We start from the raw sequence: 18,228 nt of genomic DNA on the forward strand, positions 1-18,228 counted from the left end.
GTTTAGCAGAACACACAGAATCGAGACATCAGCTATATTCAGGAGAGCCCTGACACACCAAGTCTGAACGTTAGGTGTATTCAGGAGAGCCCTGTCACACCAAGTCTGAAGGTCAGGTGTAGTCAGGAGACCTCTGACACACCAAGTCTGAAGGTCGAGTGTATTCAGGATAGCCCTGACACACCAAGTCTGAAAATCGGGTGTACTCAGCAAAGGTCACACATATTTAGCAAATCTTGTTCTATCCTTAATGTCATATGTATTAAGAAGAATCTGTCAGATTTTACCTAAATGCTACGTGTTCAAAAGAACTGTGTCACATCATCTCAACCAAACCTGTATAAAGGTGTCCTCCAGTTGCTATTCCCAGGAAATTTGAGTTCTCAACACTGACCAAAGTTTTTTTTTGGCAGTACAAGTACAATCATTCTTTAAAATATAACTGACACAAGTGCAACAAACAACAAGAAAAGAAATTCATGTGATATACAAAATTGCTAAACATGTGAAATGGAAATAACTATTTACTAGAACTATAAATGCGTTTTTAAAGGAAAAAAAAAACAGATTGGCATTCCTCAAAAGGCCGAATTCAAACAATTATGGTGATAAGAGATTGTGACAGGCAGATCTACGCAAAGTTTATGACCATGGCAAGTCTTTGGAGCAAAGAGAATCAGGATAAAAATACATGAAGTGTAATTATTTAGGACATTTCTTTTTGCTAAGAAAATAAAAACTGCACAACAAGAAAAAGGCAGTGACAGATTTTTTTTTTTGTATGTTTTCCCTTTGTTTTTTTCGTGTTTCTCATGTTTGTATCCGTCGCCATCACTTTAAAACTATTACCAGGTACAGTGTATTTACATGTACATGTATTTATTTTCCAAATAAAGCCTGGTTAAAACGTCAAAACCTCAAGAGATTGTCAAATCTGGACACGTCAAAGTATTCACGATAGACACATTGCAAATTGCTTTTCATTAAGTAAGCAGACAAGCAAGCCATCTTCTTCAGTCTAATCAATAGCCACTTCATGTACAACCACATGTATACATTTGACTTTCAGTTTCACTTTCCGAAGTCACTTTGTCTCTCTAAGGAGAGGTCGCGCATACACTGGTCTCACACACTGGTATATTGTCAACATTTGGATATGGTCAACTATTTTTTTTTTTGTTGACAAACCGTGACCCCCTTCATTCCTTACGCCCTGCCCTACGTAGAGATGCTAAGCCTGTTTCAGTACCACAACAAGCACATCCCACATCCTGCAGCACATCCATCTTCTCCTCTGTGATGGGGGTCTTTGGCGAAAATTCACACAATTTGTTAAAAACGTCCCGTCTAGAGCAGAATCTGGGGTTGGTTATATGGGCACTCCAGGAGAGACCACTCACTGGAGAGGATTATGTAACTACGTACATGCATGAACGTGACGGGAGCCCTGTGCTGGGCGTGAGCGAGGGATAGAAGGGGGAGGGGCCTCCCTTCTCATCACATCCCCTCCCCTTGAGGGGCCACAGCCACCTTCCCCTCACACCTACTGTCCTCCATTGACCAGCACATCTTTGCTCTTCTGGGCATTGCTTGTTTTGGCTTTGTTCACTTTAGAGTCCGATTCACTGCCGCTGCCCTGGCCTGGTCTCCCCTGAGGAGGCTTGGGAGCCCCAGGGCGGGGCCTGGTCTCCCTTTGCTCTTCCCTCGGGGGTCGCTGGGGACGTGGTGGCTGTGCAGGCTCCCCCTGAATGACAGGACCTGGCTTTACATCTTTACCCCCAGATGCACCATTAGCATTGGGTGGACCAGAGGGGTACCTCCTCTGCTGGTAGCCTGGGGATTGAGACCTCCTGTTATGACTGCCATACCCCTCAGAACGGTTGCCTGAGTAGCCCTCAGACCTGTAGCCACCTCGCCCTGACATCCCAGACGACATTCTCCCCCGGTAGTTAGACGTACTTGTATCCGTTTCAGTGCCAGATGCAGTGCCTCCGTTCCCTCTCCGCCTATTCCGTCTACGGCGCCTGCGTCGAGGACCATCAATAGAGGAGACGCTATCTGTAAACATTCAGTGTATACTGAAAGGCTTACTCCTTCAGTATCATACAAAAGGAGCAATTATGTATTTATTTTTCTGACTGTTCTTTGACGCCATACAATTTTTCCACTGACAGCATCGCAACTGGTGTTTTGGTGGAGAAAACTAGAGTGCCTGGAATACTGGCAAACTTTCCCCATGTATAACATACATGTAGGTCATATTGGTGAAAGTCAACTGATCTGCAATGATCTTCATGCCAGACCACACAATTGATTAGTGAAACATAAGATCCAAAAACGATGAGAGTGATAAAATTCCCCCTGAGACGATGGGACTACACAAATGTTGCATGTAATCTGATGATTAAGAAGGACAATCTGAAGACATTTATACCATCAGTGTATTTTTTAGCTGGAAGAGCTCTTACTGGCCTGGTCAGCTCATGTGTTGTTCTTGCCACAGCTAAACGGCCCATTACCAATCAGCGACAGTGCAGTAGACTTGAACTCCACTGTCCATTTATTTATTTATTTATTTATTTAATTGGTGTTTTACGCGGTACTCAAGAATATTTCACTTATACGATGGCGGCCAGCATTATGATGAGATGAAACCTTGCAGAGCCCAGGGGAAACCCATGACCATCCGCAGCTTGCTGGCAGACCTTCATGTTTCCTTGGATTTATTTCTTTATTTATTTGATTGGTGTTTTACGCCATACTCAAGAATATTTCACTTATACGACGGCAGCCAGCATTATGACGAGATGAAACCTGGCACAGCCTAGAGGAAACCCATGACCATCTGCAGGTTGCTGGCAGACCTTCATGTTTCCTTGGATACTTCCAATCTGGAGAAACGTGCCGGCATACGCTAAGCAATCTGATTTGTGCTACTCTAGCCTTGACTAGCATCATATAAATATATATGTAAAAAAATTGGAAAATTCTTGAGTTGTTTATCAGATGAATAAATAAACTAAACTACTGGTTCAATGTTATCACCCAAGAGGAAATTGCTCTTCACATCACTTAACACAGTTTGTGCGCTCAAAAACTAGACAAACATTTCTTCAGTAAGAACATGCTGTCTACACCTGTATTCAGCGTTCTGTTGACTTGGTCTAGTCTATGTAACAACATGACCAAGTTTTGCCATGTCTGCAGTGTGTATCACTTGTCAATCTGACAGCAACCATTGACACTTTCAGTGTCTAACAAAGGGCACTGAGTAACATTTCAATGTAGTAAACAGTAACTGGATTTATTTCTTTGATTGGTGTTTAACTCTGTACTCAAGAATATTACACCTATACGATGGCAACCAGTATTACGGTTTGTGGAACCTGGGCAGAGCCTTCAAGATTTGTCACAAAAAGTACATTTTTTTAATTAAAGAAAGTAACTAAAACATTATTTTTGGCACTGAAACTTACATTTGTCCAGTAAGATATTATTCTACATGAGCCTAACAAACAAACCTTAAAGCACATGTCTAATAAGAGCAACAGAACTGTTAGGATCAGGCAATATGAGCAGAATTATATAGGTCAAATACAGAAGGTGACCCCAACAGTGAGAGTTGAGAGAGACATGACTCCACCAGCCCCAGTCCGACCCTAAACACCCAGAACAATACAGTGTTCATCTCACCTTGATCCTGGCTGTTCACACTGGCGTTGTCCAGAACAGTGTCATCATCGTCCGTCATTCGTCGCCGCGACCCGTAACCTCCGCTCTCGTCGTGAGAAACTGTGAACACCAGGGAGAATGCAAATCAATCAACAGTAGGGCTGTAACAGGGCCCCGCTCCCGCCATTTATTGGTTCTACTTTAAAGTTCAACTCTGTTTTCAACAATATACCCTAAGTAATCACAAATTTCATCCATGACTAACTCGCTCATTTTTCCAGATTCTGAGAGTTCTACTGATTTTAGGAAGCTGTTTTGAGCTTTGTTCGGAACAAGGGATGATATTCTATTGGAAATTTGACCACCAAAAATAATATTTTGTGACATTTACTTGCCTCTAAAAATGTTCTTTTGTGGGCAAAATTTTAGGTTATTTAGAGTATATCAACCCTTGCAGTTGGCTGAACCAATGGAGCTCACTACAAAATGCTATTTTGAAGACAAAATAGGCCCACTTGCAGTATACCAAAAATAATATTTCACATATCCCCCCTTTATTCTTTTCAATTTAAAACCCACCTTTATACATTAAAATATTTGCCCATATTTATGTCTGTGAAAAAGAAAAACATAATACAACAGGAAAATAAATAAAATACAAATAAAAAAAGGCAGTTTCAAACATGAATGACAATTATCTTTTCACAATACGGTAAGTGAATGTTATGCTAACAGGCAACACATACAAGATGGCTGCTGAGAACAACTGGACAAACCCTTTAACACAAAATGGACCTCGGTTTAAATGCACAATATCTTAAGGCCATTGTAATGTGTGAAGAATGAATTTACATGAAAACAAAAAACAACTGTCTGTTAGTCTACTTTGGTTGGAGTGCACTAAGACTTTTGTCAGTAAAAGCATGACAGTATGCTAAGAGTCAAGAGTCAAGATTCAGATATGCATACTGCTAAGAAATGTCACAAATCTTGTCTTGATGTCATGCCCAATACTTGTCCAGCAAAACCTCGAACTATTTCCCCACTATCCCATCTCCAGTGTTGAGCCCTTTAACGGAACTGCCACATAAAGATTTGAATACAGCAACCTGTGGATGGTTGTGGGTTTCCCCCCGGCTCTGCCTGATTTCCGTCCACCATATTGCTGGCCGCCATCATATAAGTGAAATATTCTTGAGTACGGCATAAAACACCGATGAAATAAATATTTATTTTATTTATTTATTTGATGGGTGTTTTACGCCGTACACAAGAATATTTCACTTATACGATGGCGGCCAGCATTATGGTGGGTGGAAACCGGGCACAGCCATGGGGGAAACCCACGACCATCCGCAGGTTGCTGGCAGACCTTCCCACTTACGGCCGGAGAGGAAGCCAGCATAAGCTGGACTTGAACACACAGCGACCACATTGGTGAGAGGCTCCTGGGTCATTATGCTGCACTAACCAACTGAGCCACGGAGGCCCCCAATGAAATAAATAAATAAATGAATACAGGAATAATATACACATTCTGGCTTTTAACTCTGAGCAGTTCTCTGTTCCTTGACTTGCTCTGTGCAGATTTCCTTCTGTCATAATTGTAACAAGGTAGGATATCCTGACTACAGTATTTCACATAAACATTGCTTTCTAAAAATGCACTTCCAGGAGCAAACAAAAAGATTACAATATTACTTTAGATGCAAACACTTAAGTTTTGCTGAGGAGAAATTAATCAAACTTCAAACAAAACTCTTAAATGGCCTAATCAGCTGAATGAATCAATGAGCATCCAGCAAAATGTGTCACTAGAAAAACACTAAAAATGTGAAATACGATACTGGTATTTACAATCATTTCAACCCTGAGGAATTTCCCTGTAATCTGGAGATAGGAACATAGACTATGACCCTAAAGGTCTATGGTTCAAACCCCTACTGGGTCGACCCATCACATGCCATAAAGGTAGATAAAGAATCGCACTGGAAGAAAATAGTTGTGACAGGAGACAGACGGAGATTCACCAAGACCCAACACAGAGTTTTAACTACAGGACCCACGTACAGCCCATTCTGTTCTCCTCGCTATAATGACCTCGACCTCCACGGTAACCTCCGTTATTTGACATGGCATAATCTGTGGAAGAGAGATGAAGAGAAAACATGCAACACACAGGTTAATATCCGCACACTGTAACATATCATACCGCTTGTATCTGAAACAGAGGGTTAGCCAAAAACGTAAGATGAACACTTTTTGGAGCCCATTTTGCCTGAGCAGAGCTCAAACCACATTTAGTATTCTCCTAGGTTGCACGTACAGAATGCATGGAGTTCAATTACACCTCTCGCACACAACAACGTTGTTCTTGGACAACAAATCAAACATACCATGCTGCATGTGAAGCCAGTTATCATGAAGTCTGTTAGCTACTGATAGCCTGTGATATAGGGACAAACATAGTGTTAACTGATGCTGAATGTTTAATTGTAAGCCAACTCAACATAATATCAAGGTTTATCAAAGAATTACACGGTAACCAAGTTGCTGAGAGAAAAAAAATGTACAAAATATGAAACCTTTTTTAACTGTAACTTTTGAAAGTATGTACAAATATGTACAACGACGGTGAAAAATTTGGAAAGGACACATTTGTGACTGTATGAGTGGAGAGTGTTACAAAATAAAGGGAGAGATGTGGCACTGATTTTCTTTTTCGCTTGTACACTATGACGAAAGGCTTAGCTGGCTAACCCATGATCTGAAAACATCTATATATGTACGTATGTATGTATGTACGTATGTATGTATGTTTGTATGTATGTATGTGTGTGTGTGTGTGAGTTTTTTCACATCGTAGCCAACAATTTATCAGTCATATGACGATGAAGAGTAATTAGGTGTGTGTCTTCCTATGGCAGGACGAGTCCAGGCCACCAAAGTGCTGCCGCCACAGAAGTATCAATGTCAAATATTTTGTGGAATAGCTACGTTGCTGTAACACTTGTTACACCTTCATGCACATGTAGTGAAACAGCATCCTGAGGAATAGGAATTTATAAAGTTGGTCACAAAGAACACCAGCAGTAATATTAGGTCCAGAGATACAAACAGGGCACAACAACCACACAGCATTAGATAAGCAATCGACAATGGAATACAGAAAGTAGGCTAGAGCACATACATACAAAAGTGGCAGCAAGAGGCGCACAAACAGAAATGGCAACAAGAAATGTGCCTCCATGTGTGTCAAGAAGTGTCATTCATACAGAAATGGCAAAACAGAGGTATGCATTTAAACTTAGCACCAAGATGCGTAAATCCGTAAGTGGCAATGCAGATTGTTTAGACCACTGGCTACAATACACCACAATACACAAGTGACAATAAGAGGCAGGCATATATAAGTAGCTACATGCTTTGGTAAGCAGAATCAAAGGCATGCTTTTGTCCTTGTAAGTAAAAACAAAGGCATGCTTTTACAAAAAGCAATAAGAGACAAGTGTCAACAAGACAAGAATAAAGACATAACAAAAGTAGCAACAAGAGGCATTCAGGCATAAGTAGCACAGGGGGGGATAAATACAGTTGTGACAATTCCAGTCATGTTTAGAGAATTGGCAACCAGAATACAGAAGGGGCAATAACAGGAATGTATTTTAAAGTAGCAACATAGTCATGCGTTCACAGGTTGCAACAGAGGCATGCGTTCACAGGTAGCAACAGGGTCATGCGTTCACAGGTAGCAAAAGAGTCATGCGTTCACAGGTAGCAACAGAGGCATGCTTTGAAAAGAGGCGAGTGCCGAACAAGACAAGAATACAGACATGACAAATAGCAGTAAGAGGCAAGCACCAAGTGGCAACAAGACACAAGAACAGAAAATCAGCAAAAAGAAGAAGGTACATCGAAGTGGCAACAAGCCAAGAATACAGATGTGGCATGGCAATAACCAAGACATGGCAATAACCAAGGACACACGTGTAGGTGGAACTCACCATTATCACGGTGCATGGACATGCCTCGCATTCGGCCTCGACCTCGACGGTAGCCACGACCCCGCCCACCCGTGACAACGCTGTCTGTCAAATAACCAGACTGGCGGCGCTCCTCAGCCTCGGCCACCTCCGCTGACCAATCAGCAATGGGTCTGGAGGAGACGGACTCATCGTCACCTTCAAACAACAAAAGTTTTCTTGTCTCCTGACACCATTCAATGTCCAACATCAACTACAGTCTGTGGAAACCCTTTTAATCGCAAACATCTCCCTGTATTTTGTGTGGCTAACGAAATATCGCCTACAATCAAACTGGTTAACACATGGTAAGGGAGGTAACTGCAAGATAGAACAACTATGTCTGCCAAGTTATGCCCCCTGTTTAGTGCTCATCCTCAGCAAGAATGTTCCCATTTAATACAGTTACATGTACTTCATCATACAAGTTCTAACCCTGAGGCTCTGCCATGGTGATCTCAAAGACAACATGGACAGACACTTGAACCATAACAACTCAAACTTTGATGGGGAACTAAGCCTGTGCTTACTGTATCAGTGTCCCTCGGACTCGCATCTTTGATCACGTTTGAAAAATTGTTAGCACTGACAGAACACGGGTATACACAGGCGATCTTATTAAAACATAGCAAATATGTCCCAAACATGAATAAAAAAATTTAAAAAACAAAACAAAATTACAATGTTCAGTTGTATGAATCTATTAACCAGTGCCCAAGCCCAGTGCAGTTCCAAGGCAGCGTGACAGAGTACTTCGTATCTTGTCCTATCCTTTATCAATGATGATTGTTAGATTTGTTCTTGTCTTTGGAGAGTGAAGAGTGTGATGTGACATACCTGCAGCCGAGTACCTGTCTCCCCAGCGTCTTCCTCCTCTCCCCATGCCCCGCCCCCTCATGCTGGAGGGCGGTCGGCCCCGATCATCGCCCTGTGAGTCAGACCGCCTCCTGTCAAACAAAACACAGGTAAATTATTTGAGCCACATATATCTGCTGAAATTGTGATCGTTTCTTCCTGTGCGAACAGGAAATTAATCCTTCAAATACATCAATAACCTATAAAATATCAATCAAGTTTCACTGTTCCATATTCAACTTTTTACATACTCTAAAGGTAATGAACACAAAAAAAAAAAAAACAATTTTTTTTGCAGAAATATGAACCTGTATAAATTACAATTGTTACATTTCTAAAATTGGTGCCTGTGTATGAAGGGAGACAACTCTAGACTTACCTTCTGTCATGTGGCGGAGGAAAATAAGGACCCAGCTGTGGACCAGAAATATTCTTCAACTGTTGATCAATCTCAAGCTTCTCTTGTCGCAGCATTTCTACTTCCTGACACAAGCACAGAACACAAAGCGCACAAATTAAAACACTGGCCAGCCACTGAGCAGTTCTAGTCTGTCCAAAATGAGTAATTCAACAATTCATTGAGCAGACAAGAACATTTCCAGACGACACAGTCAGAATTTCTGGCCAAGTTCACAAAAAAAAAGTTTCATTTTTTTGGAGAATTTTAGTAAAAACTTTGCAGCAAGGGTTACATCTGGATGCCTCAGACCAGGTATAGAATCTAGTTGTGTAATTTCCATGAAACCAGAATTTAAAATGAAGACTGACCAAGCATTTTCACCTGCAGCAGAACATTGTCTTTGGAGAAAACTGAGGAGGATCTTATCTCCATCACGAAAGACAAATAAGTTTCGTTTCAACTCAAAAACTCTCTTAAGGTCATATTTAGTATAGTAACAGTCAGAGACTACTTCCACAGAACTTTGCAAACCCATTTTCTAATCAAAATTTACACAAAAGTTATTCGAAGTTAATATGGAGACTTGTGATAGTGGGTGCAGGAAATCATTCGCTCACTTCAATCACATTAATATTTACACACACACACAAAAAAAATTTCTCTTACCTTGAGATGAGAAAGGTGGTAATCCAGTAGGACGTGAGCATTGGAGATGCTTTCCAACGTGCCAACAAAGATAAAGGGGACCATGCCCTGTGGACAGCCAGCAATAGCCTGCTGACGTGAGTACATGGTGTCATTGACAGATGTGAAGGAAGAAATGACTGATGTAGAGATACAGAGTGCTTGATGTGACAAATTTCAGATGACTGAATGACTTACTGATTCCTTCATTACCATAGTGTTTTGGCCCTTACTTAATAATCATTTACTTGTATGTCCACAAGGAAACCTTGTAGTGACAACAGGGAAAGCCTGTAGCGCCCTGAGGAAAGCTGGTAGTGATCATGGGGAAACCTTGTAGCGCCCTGAGGAAAGCTGGTAGTGAACACGGGGAAACCTTGTAGTGCCCTGAGGAAAGCTGGTAGTGACCATGGGGAAACCTTGTAGCGCCCTGAGGAAAGCTGGTAGCGGCCAGCAGTGATCAGGGGAAACCTGATTGTGAACAAAGGAAACCTGGTGTTGCCCAGAGGCAACCTTATCTTACGACATACACATACCACCAAAGCTCCTCACCTAGTCACAGCTGATGCAGTGAGACCGGCAAACACCTACATGTATGAACTGACTGACATGTGGCCATAGTATCTCACATACTGACAGGCATAGATAATACTTCCAATGAAATAGTAACCTGCCAACCACAGCAAGCATGATACCAGAATGCATCAAGGGAACCACTACAGTGGCGATGTCATCAAGGATTGGGTGACTTTCTTACCTCCTGTCTTGGAGATTCACCCTCGTTGTCTCCCTCAATCTTCACTCGCACAACCCCGGATTTGTCCACGATGTCCTGAATATTTCTACCATTTCTACCTATGACTTTAGCTGTAAGAGAAGGCAAATACTTATGATCATTTTGTCAATTGGCATTAAGCATGTGTTGTATTGTTGTTTTAGACATCTGATCATCTGGGGTACAAGTAGTGAACCACTCACTATTTGCTAGTTGGCCACAAACTTTTCCATGGATGATTCAATCAAAATCAATGTAAAGGGTAAGACAGCGCAAAGAGCCCCAAAATTCCACAGGCTTTACTTCATTTTTCATTTATACGACGGGTACTTTAAAGGAATATCCCATTATTTTTCAATTTATAAATAATGGTGATCGGGTTTAAGCCAGAGTACCTGTCAGCTGGCTTAGGTTTAGATATTTACATGTATTTGATTGATACTTTTACACCATCACGACATTCCACTTTAACACGTGGGGTGTATGAGCAGCATACGTTATCAACAGTCTGTCAAACACCTCAATGTGAAATCCTGAACTGGATTCATACCAAAATGAAACCTTTACTGTGAAACCCTTGCCTGAGCTGTTTTTTTCCAGTTTCTCTGTTGCCATGCACGACTTACCTACTAAATTTCTTGGCACCTGAAATGTATCTTCTGCAAACTCTAACATAGCTCTGGCTTTTTTTACACTTTCTTCTGTCTGAAAACAGAAAAACAGGAATTCGGTCATGCAACTTATGAGCGGACATATGCAACAAAAGGTCGTCATATTGTGCAAAATGTAAAACATATCAGGGGTCCCTTACTCAGTAGACAGAAACTCCTTTTACTCCACAGTTTCATGTGTGTGCACATAAAGTGTTTATGGAATAAGCACCTCTGAAGCCTGGCCCCTTTACATAGTTTTAATGTTTTTCAATTTTAAATATGATGATGACACAGCATTCTGAGTAATTGTAGACCATTTACATTTAATAAATTGCCATTAACATCACTGCATTTTTTTTCAACCTAATTCTAGTTGCCTAAGCCATGGTGATTTGGGGAGTGTGATTTGCTTCTATTTATGCATTTACATGTACAGTTAGAATGAAACCCTGACTGAGATAAATTGACAACAGGCCCTATTTCACCTGTTACATGTGACCATTTGCCAAGTACCATACTACCTCGCTGCTCTGCTTCTACCCTATCTGCTAGATGTACAAATCTTTTATTGCATTCGTTCCCAGAAGCACTTTCAGGACCGCTTTGTTTTAATTTATTTGAATCCTCTTTGACGCCATACCAGTAACTTTCGCATTAAGCTGGTGTCTAGTTTTACAGATGGAGGAAAACCTGCATACCTGGGATAAACCACCAACCTTTGGCTAGTTCCTGACAATCTTTACCTCATGTGACGTACATGCATGCACACCGTACATGGAAGGCAACTTGTCTACAGTGAACAGGAGTCACATGTAAGCCAACCTCCACTCAAGCGTCATCAACAACATATTGTCGCAAAAGCCCCACAAACAACGACAGTGGTTGAATTTACAAATTCCAAGACCCAAATCAGTATTGCACCTACACCTCGTGTTTAGCCACACATTGTGGAGTATAACTTGATTAGCGAACAACTCACCTCCCCGTGTACTTTGAATGTACACGAGTTCTCGTCCAGTTCTATAGCGGTGATGCCGGGAACTTTACGAGCCTGCTGGATGTTGGCACCGTGTGTACCTATTGCCAAACCCATGACATCTTCCAGCACCGAGAATTCTTCAACATAACCTGACTTGATCTTTGTACTCTGGAAGGTAAAATCAGGGAAGAGTTTATGAATTTGTAAAATGTAATTGCGCTTTATTTATTTATTTGATTGGTGTTTTACACCCTACTCAGGAACATGTCACTTATAAGACAGTAGTCAGCATAATGATGGGAGGAAACCGGGGCAGAGCCCGGGGGAAAACCACAACCATCCGCAAGTTGCTGAGAGACCTTCCCACATATGGCCAGAGAGGAAACCAGCATAAGCTAAGCTTTAACTCACAGGGACCACATTGGTGCAAGGCTCCTCGGTCATTGCGCCACGCTGGCGTGCTAACCATCTCGGCCACGGAGGACCCAAATGCACTTTAATACGTTTGTAACTTCAAGTAAATCTGAAGTCTGTCTTTATCTTCTGTGTTCTTTCCATTCCCTATTGTGGAACTCTCGTCTTGTCGAGTGTGCTTGTCGTCGACATTTCAAAGCTGTAAGCTCCAATTTTGACTTCGTATCACCTATTTATTTATGAACAATGAAGATTATAACATCACAATTACGTCAAATTTTATCTTCCCTCCTAAAACACTGTTTGAGATAAATAAGCGTTATCTTTTCGATTTCAGACACACATGAATGCACATGCATAAATTATCCATCCTGAACACCGTAAAGGACAAGGCAACCCAAACTTCTGCGCCTGCAATATTCCAAAACGCACTGTTGTGTAATACATGTGTCAACGCATATCATGGAGCCAGCGTACCTGTAACTTTTTCACGGCCTCTTCCGTTCTCTGTTTGATGATGGACTTTTGCCTGAGGTTTCTCAGGTGCATATCTCCTAACATAGATGCCCGCTTCAGCACATTCTCATGTGTTGACTGTCAACAAACAAAACAGTACAAATGGTACATCCATACCAACTGACAAGGTCTTCCACTCACATACTCCTCACAGTTCAAGGGCCACTGTCACAGCTAGAATATTTTGAGCAGAAAACTTGAACATGCTACTCCAGTTCCATGAAAAACTGTGTGGAAATATTAAAATACAAGCGACAAGCTAATGCGACAAATGATTTACACTGATCAACACTGTATTTAGCCTCCTCATAAACAAAATATTCGACAGTTTAAGTCAAATTTGAGGATGTCACACCAGAAAATTTTGGAAATGACACAAAACTTTTTGTTTCCATACATTATTCCGAAACTTAATGCACAAGCATTATTTTTTTTGTAATCTAAGAGTGTAATTCATTTCATCTCTGTCCTTATCATTGAACCTGGCTCCTTAAGCAACTGGGCTCTGGAAACCCTTAAAAACCTTCGTAACATTTTTTCTCTTCTTGTAGGCAGAACTGACTCAATCATGGAGAAAAAAATATTCCATCTGTAAATCAATTATCAAATTTCCCCCAAAATTGCTGTGGCATCCAGCACTATTTTCCACTCACCAGGACTATAAGAGCACTTTCTTCTCGGTTAAATAAGACTAACTGAGCACCACAATGCCTTTTGAAATCTCTATGTGCTGATTCGTCTGCACACCTGCAAAGTAAAAAATGACACATACACCTGTAGACTAATTACTCAACATTTTCAAAATATGAAAGCGCAATTTTCAAAGCAATTTATGCACACTTTTAAATTGATTTTGGAGACAGATTTTGGTTAGATTAGCCAATTTCAGGGCTTCACAAAAAGTATAATTTTATCAGTCAACACAGAATAATTCCTTCAGAATATGCTTGAATAAACACCTTGCAAACATGTGAAAAAGGCTGAAGACTTGCAGTAGCTGGTCACACACGTTCAAAACAAGTATGAAACGGTTGATTTGTATTTCTTAATATGTAGTATACCATGTGGGCTAACATATGAAAAAAAAAAAAAAGTTTATCAGCTTTCATCCTGGGGGTTTTTGGAAGTCCCCAGTGGTCAGTCCGGCCATTAAGTAGCCTGTTGTGATGTCAACAATCAATAGCTGTCACAAGAACTTTGCTGAGAGGAGCGCCCAAATTGGTCACTAAACTGATACCGCATCCCCAGTATGTTCATTGACAACGTCAGTTCCAAACATATCCTACACAATGTTGTTGCCAATTAAACGAAAGCATCCTGGCGGACAGTTTATTGACATGAAACTGCTGTTTGCACGGTAAAGTTCGCTTGTAACATATTCCTGAAGTTCCCATTAAATGTGACTTTACTTACATAAAGATCTGACATTTATTTATTTATTTATTTGATTGGTGTTTTACGCCATACTCAAGAATATTTCACTTGTACAACGGCAGCCAGCATTATGGTGGGTGGAAACTGGGCAGAGCCCGGGGGAAACCCATGACCATCCGCAGGTTGCTGACAGACATTCCCACGTACAGGAAGCCAGCATGAGCTGGAATTGAACTCACAACGACCGCACTGGTGAGAGGCTCCTGGGTCATTACACTGCGCTAGCGCGCTGACCAACTAAGATCTGAGGTAGATGTACATGTATTTTAATGCCAAATATGTAATCCTAATATACTTACGTATCCAATAGATCTTCTGGTACATCTATAACATATTTATGGAAACTATTTTTTGAAATGCATGGACTGAAAGTAAAAAAAAAAAACAGAAGTTGGTCAGAAACAAATAGATTTGAAGCCAGACAGAAAATATTCACATCACATGTACAAGTATGTCTTTTTTAACAATCAAAAACAAACAAACTTAATTACTTTTTTCAGCTTTCAATTTTTGGCCAATAAAATGTATACTTGCTAAAATTGTTGTAATTCTTGACAGACTTTCCTAAAATCATCTTCTAAAGAAAAATGTACAAATATTTGATGCTTTTTTATTTTAACAAGTAAAATAAGAGTAAGAAATATTAAATAACTGACAGCTTTTATCTGAAAATATTTATTTCTACCTATTTTCATAACTACTGAGTTGCACATGTTTAATGTCAAAGTTATCCTTCTACCTTAGACTCAGAAAATAAAATGGTTTCAAAATTCAAATTTTCTTCTTAAGCTTGCAATTAAGAGTGCAAATTTTTATTCAACAAAATTAATTAAAATATTAAAACGTATTCAAACTCAATATATACTGAATGACACTCACTTATTGTTTGGCGCCCTGACTTTATCAATAGGTAAAATATCTGTGCCCTCCCAGCCAAGGAAATCCACAACAGCAAACTCTCCCTTCATCATTTTAATCTTGGCCGGGCACCATGCACATGGTTCCTCCTCACTGCTCTTAGCGCACACCTGAGAAATAAAAAAAAAAAAAAACACAATTGAGAATAATATTACAATGAATTTTTTTAAAATTTGTATGCAGAGGCCAATATTAACAAGAAAATGTAACCAGCCTATAAATTAAGTAAAGGAAACTATTATCAAACTTTTCCTTCGTTTATTTTCATCCAAATGCAGAAGACCTAGGCTACAATATATTTCTAGACAATTGCTTGTTCATGAATGTATGTGACGGTCACAGATGCTGGATTAAATGATGAGAAACCGCGAGACCAGTGCTTGTACATAGATACATGTTCAGTTTTACTTTGTAATTATGGTTTCTAAACAAACACTTTGGGCTGTTCTTAGTTTTTTTCATCTCTCCCATGTAACATGCACCAGAAAAGGGTATATCATCAATGCCACTCCCCCCCTCCAAACAAGTGCGGAACACTGGTTTATTAATTTATTTTATTGTTGTATCATGCAATATTTAAGATATATTGATGTTACAGCTATAACATCACTAAAAATAGAGAATAAATTTCTTAATTCTTTAACTCTGAATAAAAAGCCATTTCACTGTTAATCACAGATCAGATGCCAGGTGCCCAGCTGAAAGTTTATTAAAAGCAAAGTTATGCTTAAATCTTAAGTTATTTATTTTGCTGTTGTTTTCCACTAACAACACTAACTGAAGAGTTTTCCACTAACACGATGGCAGTCTGTTTTATGGGTGGAAGAAACAAGTGTGTCTTGAGTAAACCACCAAGCTCTGGCACCTTACTAACAACCTTTTCCACCCTTACAAGTACAGCACACCAAATTGCGCAAGCACCCTAAACACTCTACCATGAAGGCTGTTGTACACACATGCAGAAGCAGGGCTTCCGCTGGCGCTCGCCATTGTAGCCAATTGCGAATAAAAATTTGGATTGGCGATAAAATCAGAGAAATGGCGAAAGTTTTTGGCGGCAAAATTATTTACTCAAGAATATATACTGGTTATTGAAGAGGTGGAAATGGCAACAGCGTGAAGACTCGCTATGCACATGGCCATATTTTGTTGTTCTTCTCTTTGAACGGAAATAATGGGTTGGTGAATGTAATCACAGTTTCGTGTAAACCACGTGTATTTATTTTATTTTATTTTTTGACACAAGCATCACATCCATTTTACGGAATTATTTAAAAAAAGAAACAGTAGCAGGGCTTTCACTGGTGCTCGCCATTGTTGCAAATTCAGAACAATTTTTGGAAATTTTTGGTGATAAAATTTGAAAATATGCGAATGTTTTTGGTGATGAATTTATTCACCTAAGAAAGTGTACAAAAGTTATACACAAACTACCTGGCAAAGTTTTCCTAGTACTTTTCAGGCATGAGAGTTTTATGTGGTTTTATGCAAATTTTTGTTAATTTTCTGGTGAAAACAATCCATTTACATTATTTAGTGAAACAACAACAACATCATCAGGGCGATTTTAATTGACAGAAATCTACAAAGGGGGTTCAGCATTCTTGGAAGTTGACTTACATTAGATAACGCTTGAAAATCATTTTTGTGAACTAATGAACGAGAATCACAGAATTTTTAGGTATACCTTTCATAGCCAAATGTCAAGAAAAAAAAATTTAAATTAAATTTAAAAAAAATAACTATTAAGGGGGATAAATATAGGTAGTGTTAGACATGTAAATGAAGTTACCTCCCTTGAAAAATTTAACCCTTCCACCCTTGAACTAAATTTATAAATTTATTGTGTAGCAAATTCTTCTGATAGCGGAAATTGCATTTTACCAGGGCCCTAAAAAAAAACAAAAACACTGCCATTATTTTGAGGGCAATTGTTCTAAATGTGGCATGGGATGATCTCCAGATATAGCTGGAAGAGACCAAACTGATTCTAGCAGCTACAGCAAGGCAGATAAAAACGAATTACAGATGGAGACCACCAAGAGTCATAAATACTGCTCCCATTCAGTCAGTTGAAGATCACAAAGATTAAGTCAAGGTTGCTAAGAAAGTATGGCTAAAGAAAAATTATATTAGCAACAAAATCTGATGTGTGGCTGAAGTGACTGCCTAAAAAAAATACTGACTCAGAGGAAGCCCCCGCAAAAGTGTGTAATGGCATCTTATGGTTTAAAACAGGACATTAATATTATAAGTGTAATTAAGACATATATTTGTCACGGTCTGGTCAAAGTACAGGCGTGCATTGACTAACTTCAGTATACATGTATATAAATACAGACGCCCCAAAAGCTCATTTCAGAGCAGAAACCATAGACTTAAGAAATGCAGGAAGTTGAGGCATGACGTGTACACATAAACATATGAATATCACAGAGAGGTCAGAGTTACGTTCCCTGTACTGTGGCTTTTCTGTCAGGTGCATGGTGAAGGATAGCAGTCATTGCTTGGCACACTTCCCAAGCTGCAACTGCTTCCTGCTGTACATGTTAACCACTGGTTTCATTTCTACATGTATATCCACAAGTGTTTAGCAACCGTGGTACCCATCACCCCCACAAGGGGCCCTACCTGTGAAATGTGAGATTCTTACAAACAACATTTTCTTTGCCCCCTCACTCCTATTTTTTTCTTTTCTTTCAGGCCTTTTCCCCAGCAGTTTAGAATACAAATATTAAGCATCAATCATCCTGTGGTCTCAGCCAACACAAAGCAACTGCCATTCAAGTCAGAGATGTACATCTACAGTATGCCGAAAATTATTCTCTTTTATTCAGTAAAAATTTATGAAATCAGTCACCATAAATCCTCAAGAAATTCAACCAGTACATTATAATGTTAAATAC

The 18,228-nt window shown here is 39.8% G+C and overlaps 1 protein-coding gene across 1 annotated transcript in view; it reads right to left on the reverse strand.

Moving 5' to 3' along the window:
* Nucleotides 1-1,011: 1,011 nt before the first annotated feature.
* Nucleotides 1,012-18,228, reverse strand: part of LOC135479001 (RNA-binding protein FXR1-like) — a 28,169-nt gene continuing 10,952 nt past the window's right edge. The window contains exons 4-17 of the mRNA XM_064758700.1: nucleotides 15,284-15,432; nucleotides 14,704-14,769; nucleotides 13,624-13,717; nucleotides 12,932-13,048; nucleotides 12,041-12,208; nucleotides 11,035-11,113; nucleotides 10,391-10,500; nucleotides 9,616-9,726; nucleotides 8,929-9,032; nucleotides 8,532-8,641; nucleotides 7,686-7,853; nucleotides 5,103-5,117; nucleotides 3,694-3,792; nucleotides 1,012-2,058 (exon numbers count right to left, since the gene is read on the reverse strand). Of these exons, the coding sequence (XP_064614770.1) occupies nucleotides 1,544-2,058; nucleotides 3,694-3,792; nucleotides 5,103-5,117; nucleotides 7,686-7,853; nucleotides 8,532-8,641; nucleotides 8,929-9,032; nucleotides 9,616-9,726; nucleotides 10,391-10,500; nucleotides 11,035-11,113; nucleotides 12,041-12,208; nucleotides 12,932-13,048; nucleotides 13,624-13,717; nucleotides 14,704-14,769; nucleotides 15,284-15,432 (1,905 nt within the window). The 3' untranslated portion in view covers nucleotides 1,012-1,543. The remainder of the gene's footprint in view (nucleotides 2,059-3,693; nucleotides 3,793-5,102; nucleotides 5,118-7,685; nucleotides 7,854-8,531; nucleotides 8,642-8,928; nucleotides 9,033-9,615; nucleotides 9,727-10,390; nucleotides 10,501-11,034; nucleotides 11,114-12,040; nucleotides 12,209-12,931; nucleotides 13,049-13,623; nucleotides 13,718-14,703; nucleotides 14,770-15,283; nucleotides 15,433-18,228) is intronic.

The sequence above is a fragment of the Liolophura sinensis genome, chromosome 12, assembly GCF_032854445.1.
Source record: "Liolophura sinensis isolate JHLJ2023 chromosome 12, CUHK_Ljap_v2, whole genome shotgun sequence".
In the NCBI taxonomy this organism is placed as follows: Eukaryota; Metazoa; Mollusca; class Polyplacophora; order Chitonida; family Chitonidae; genus Liolophura; species Liolophura sinensis.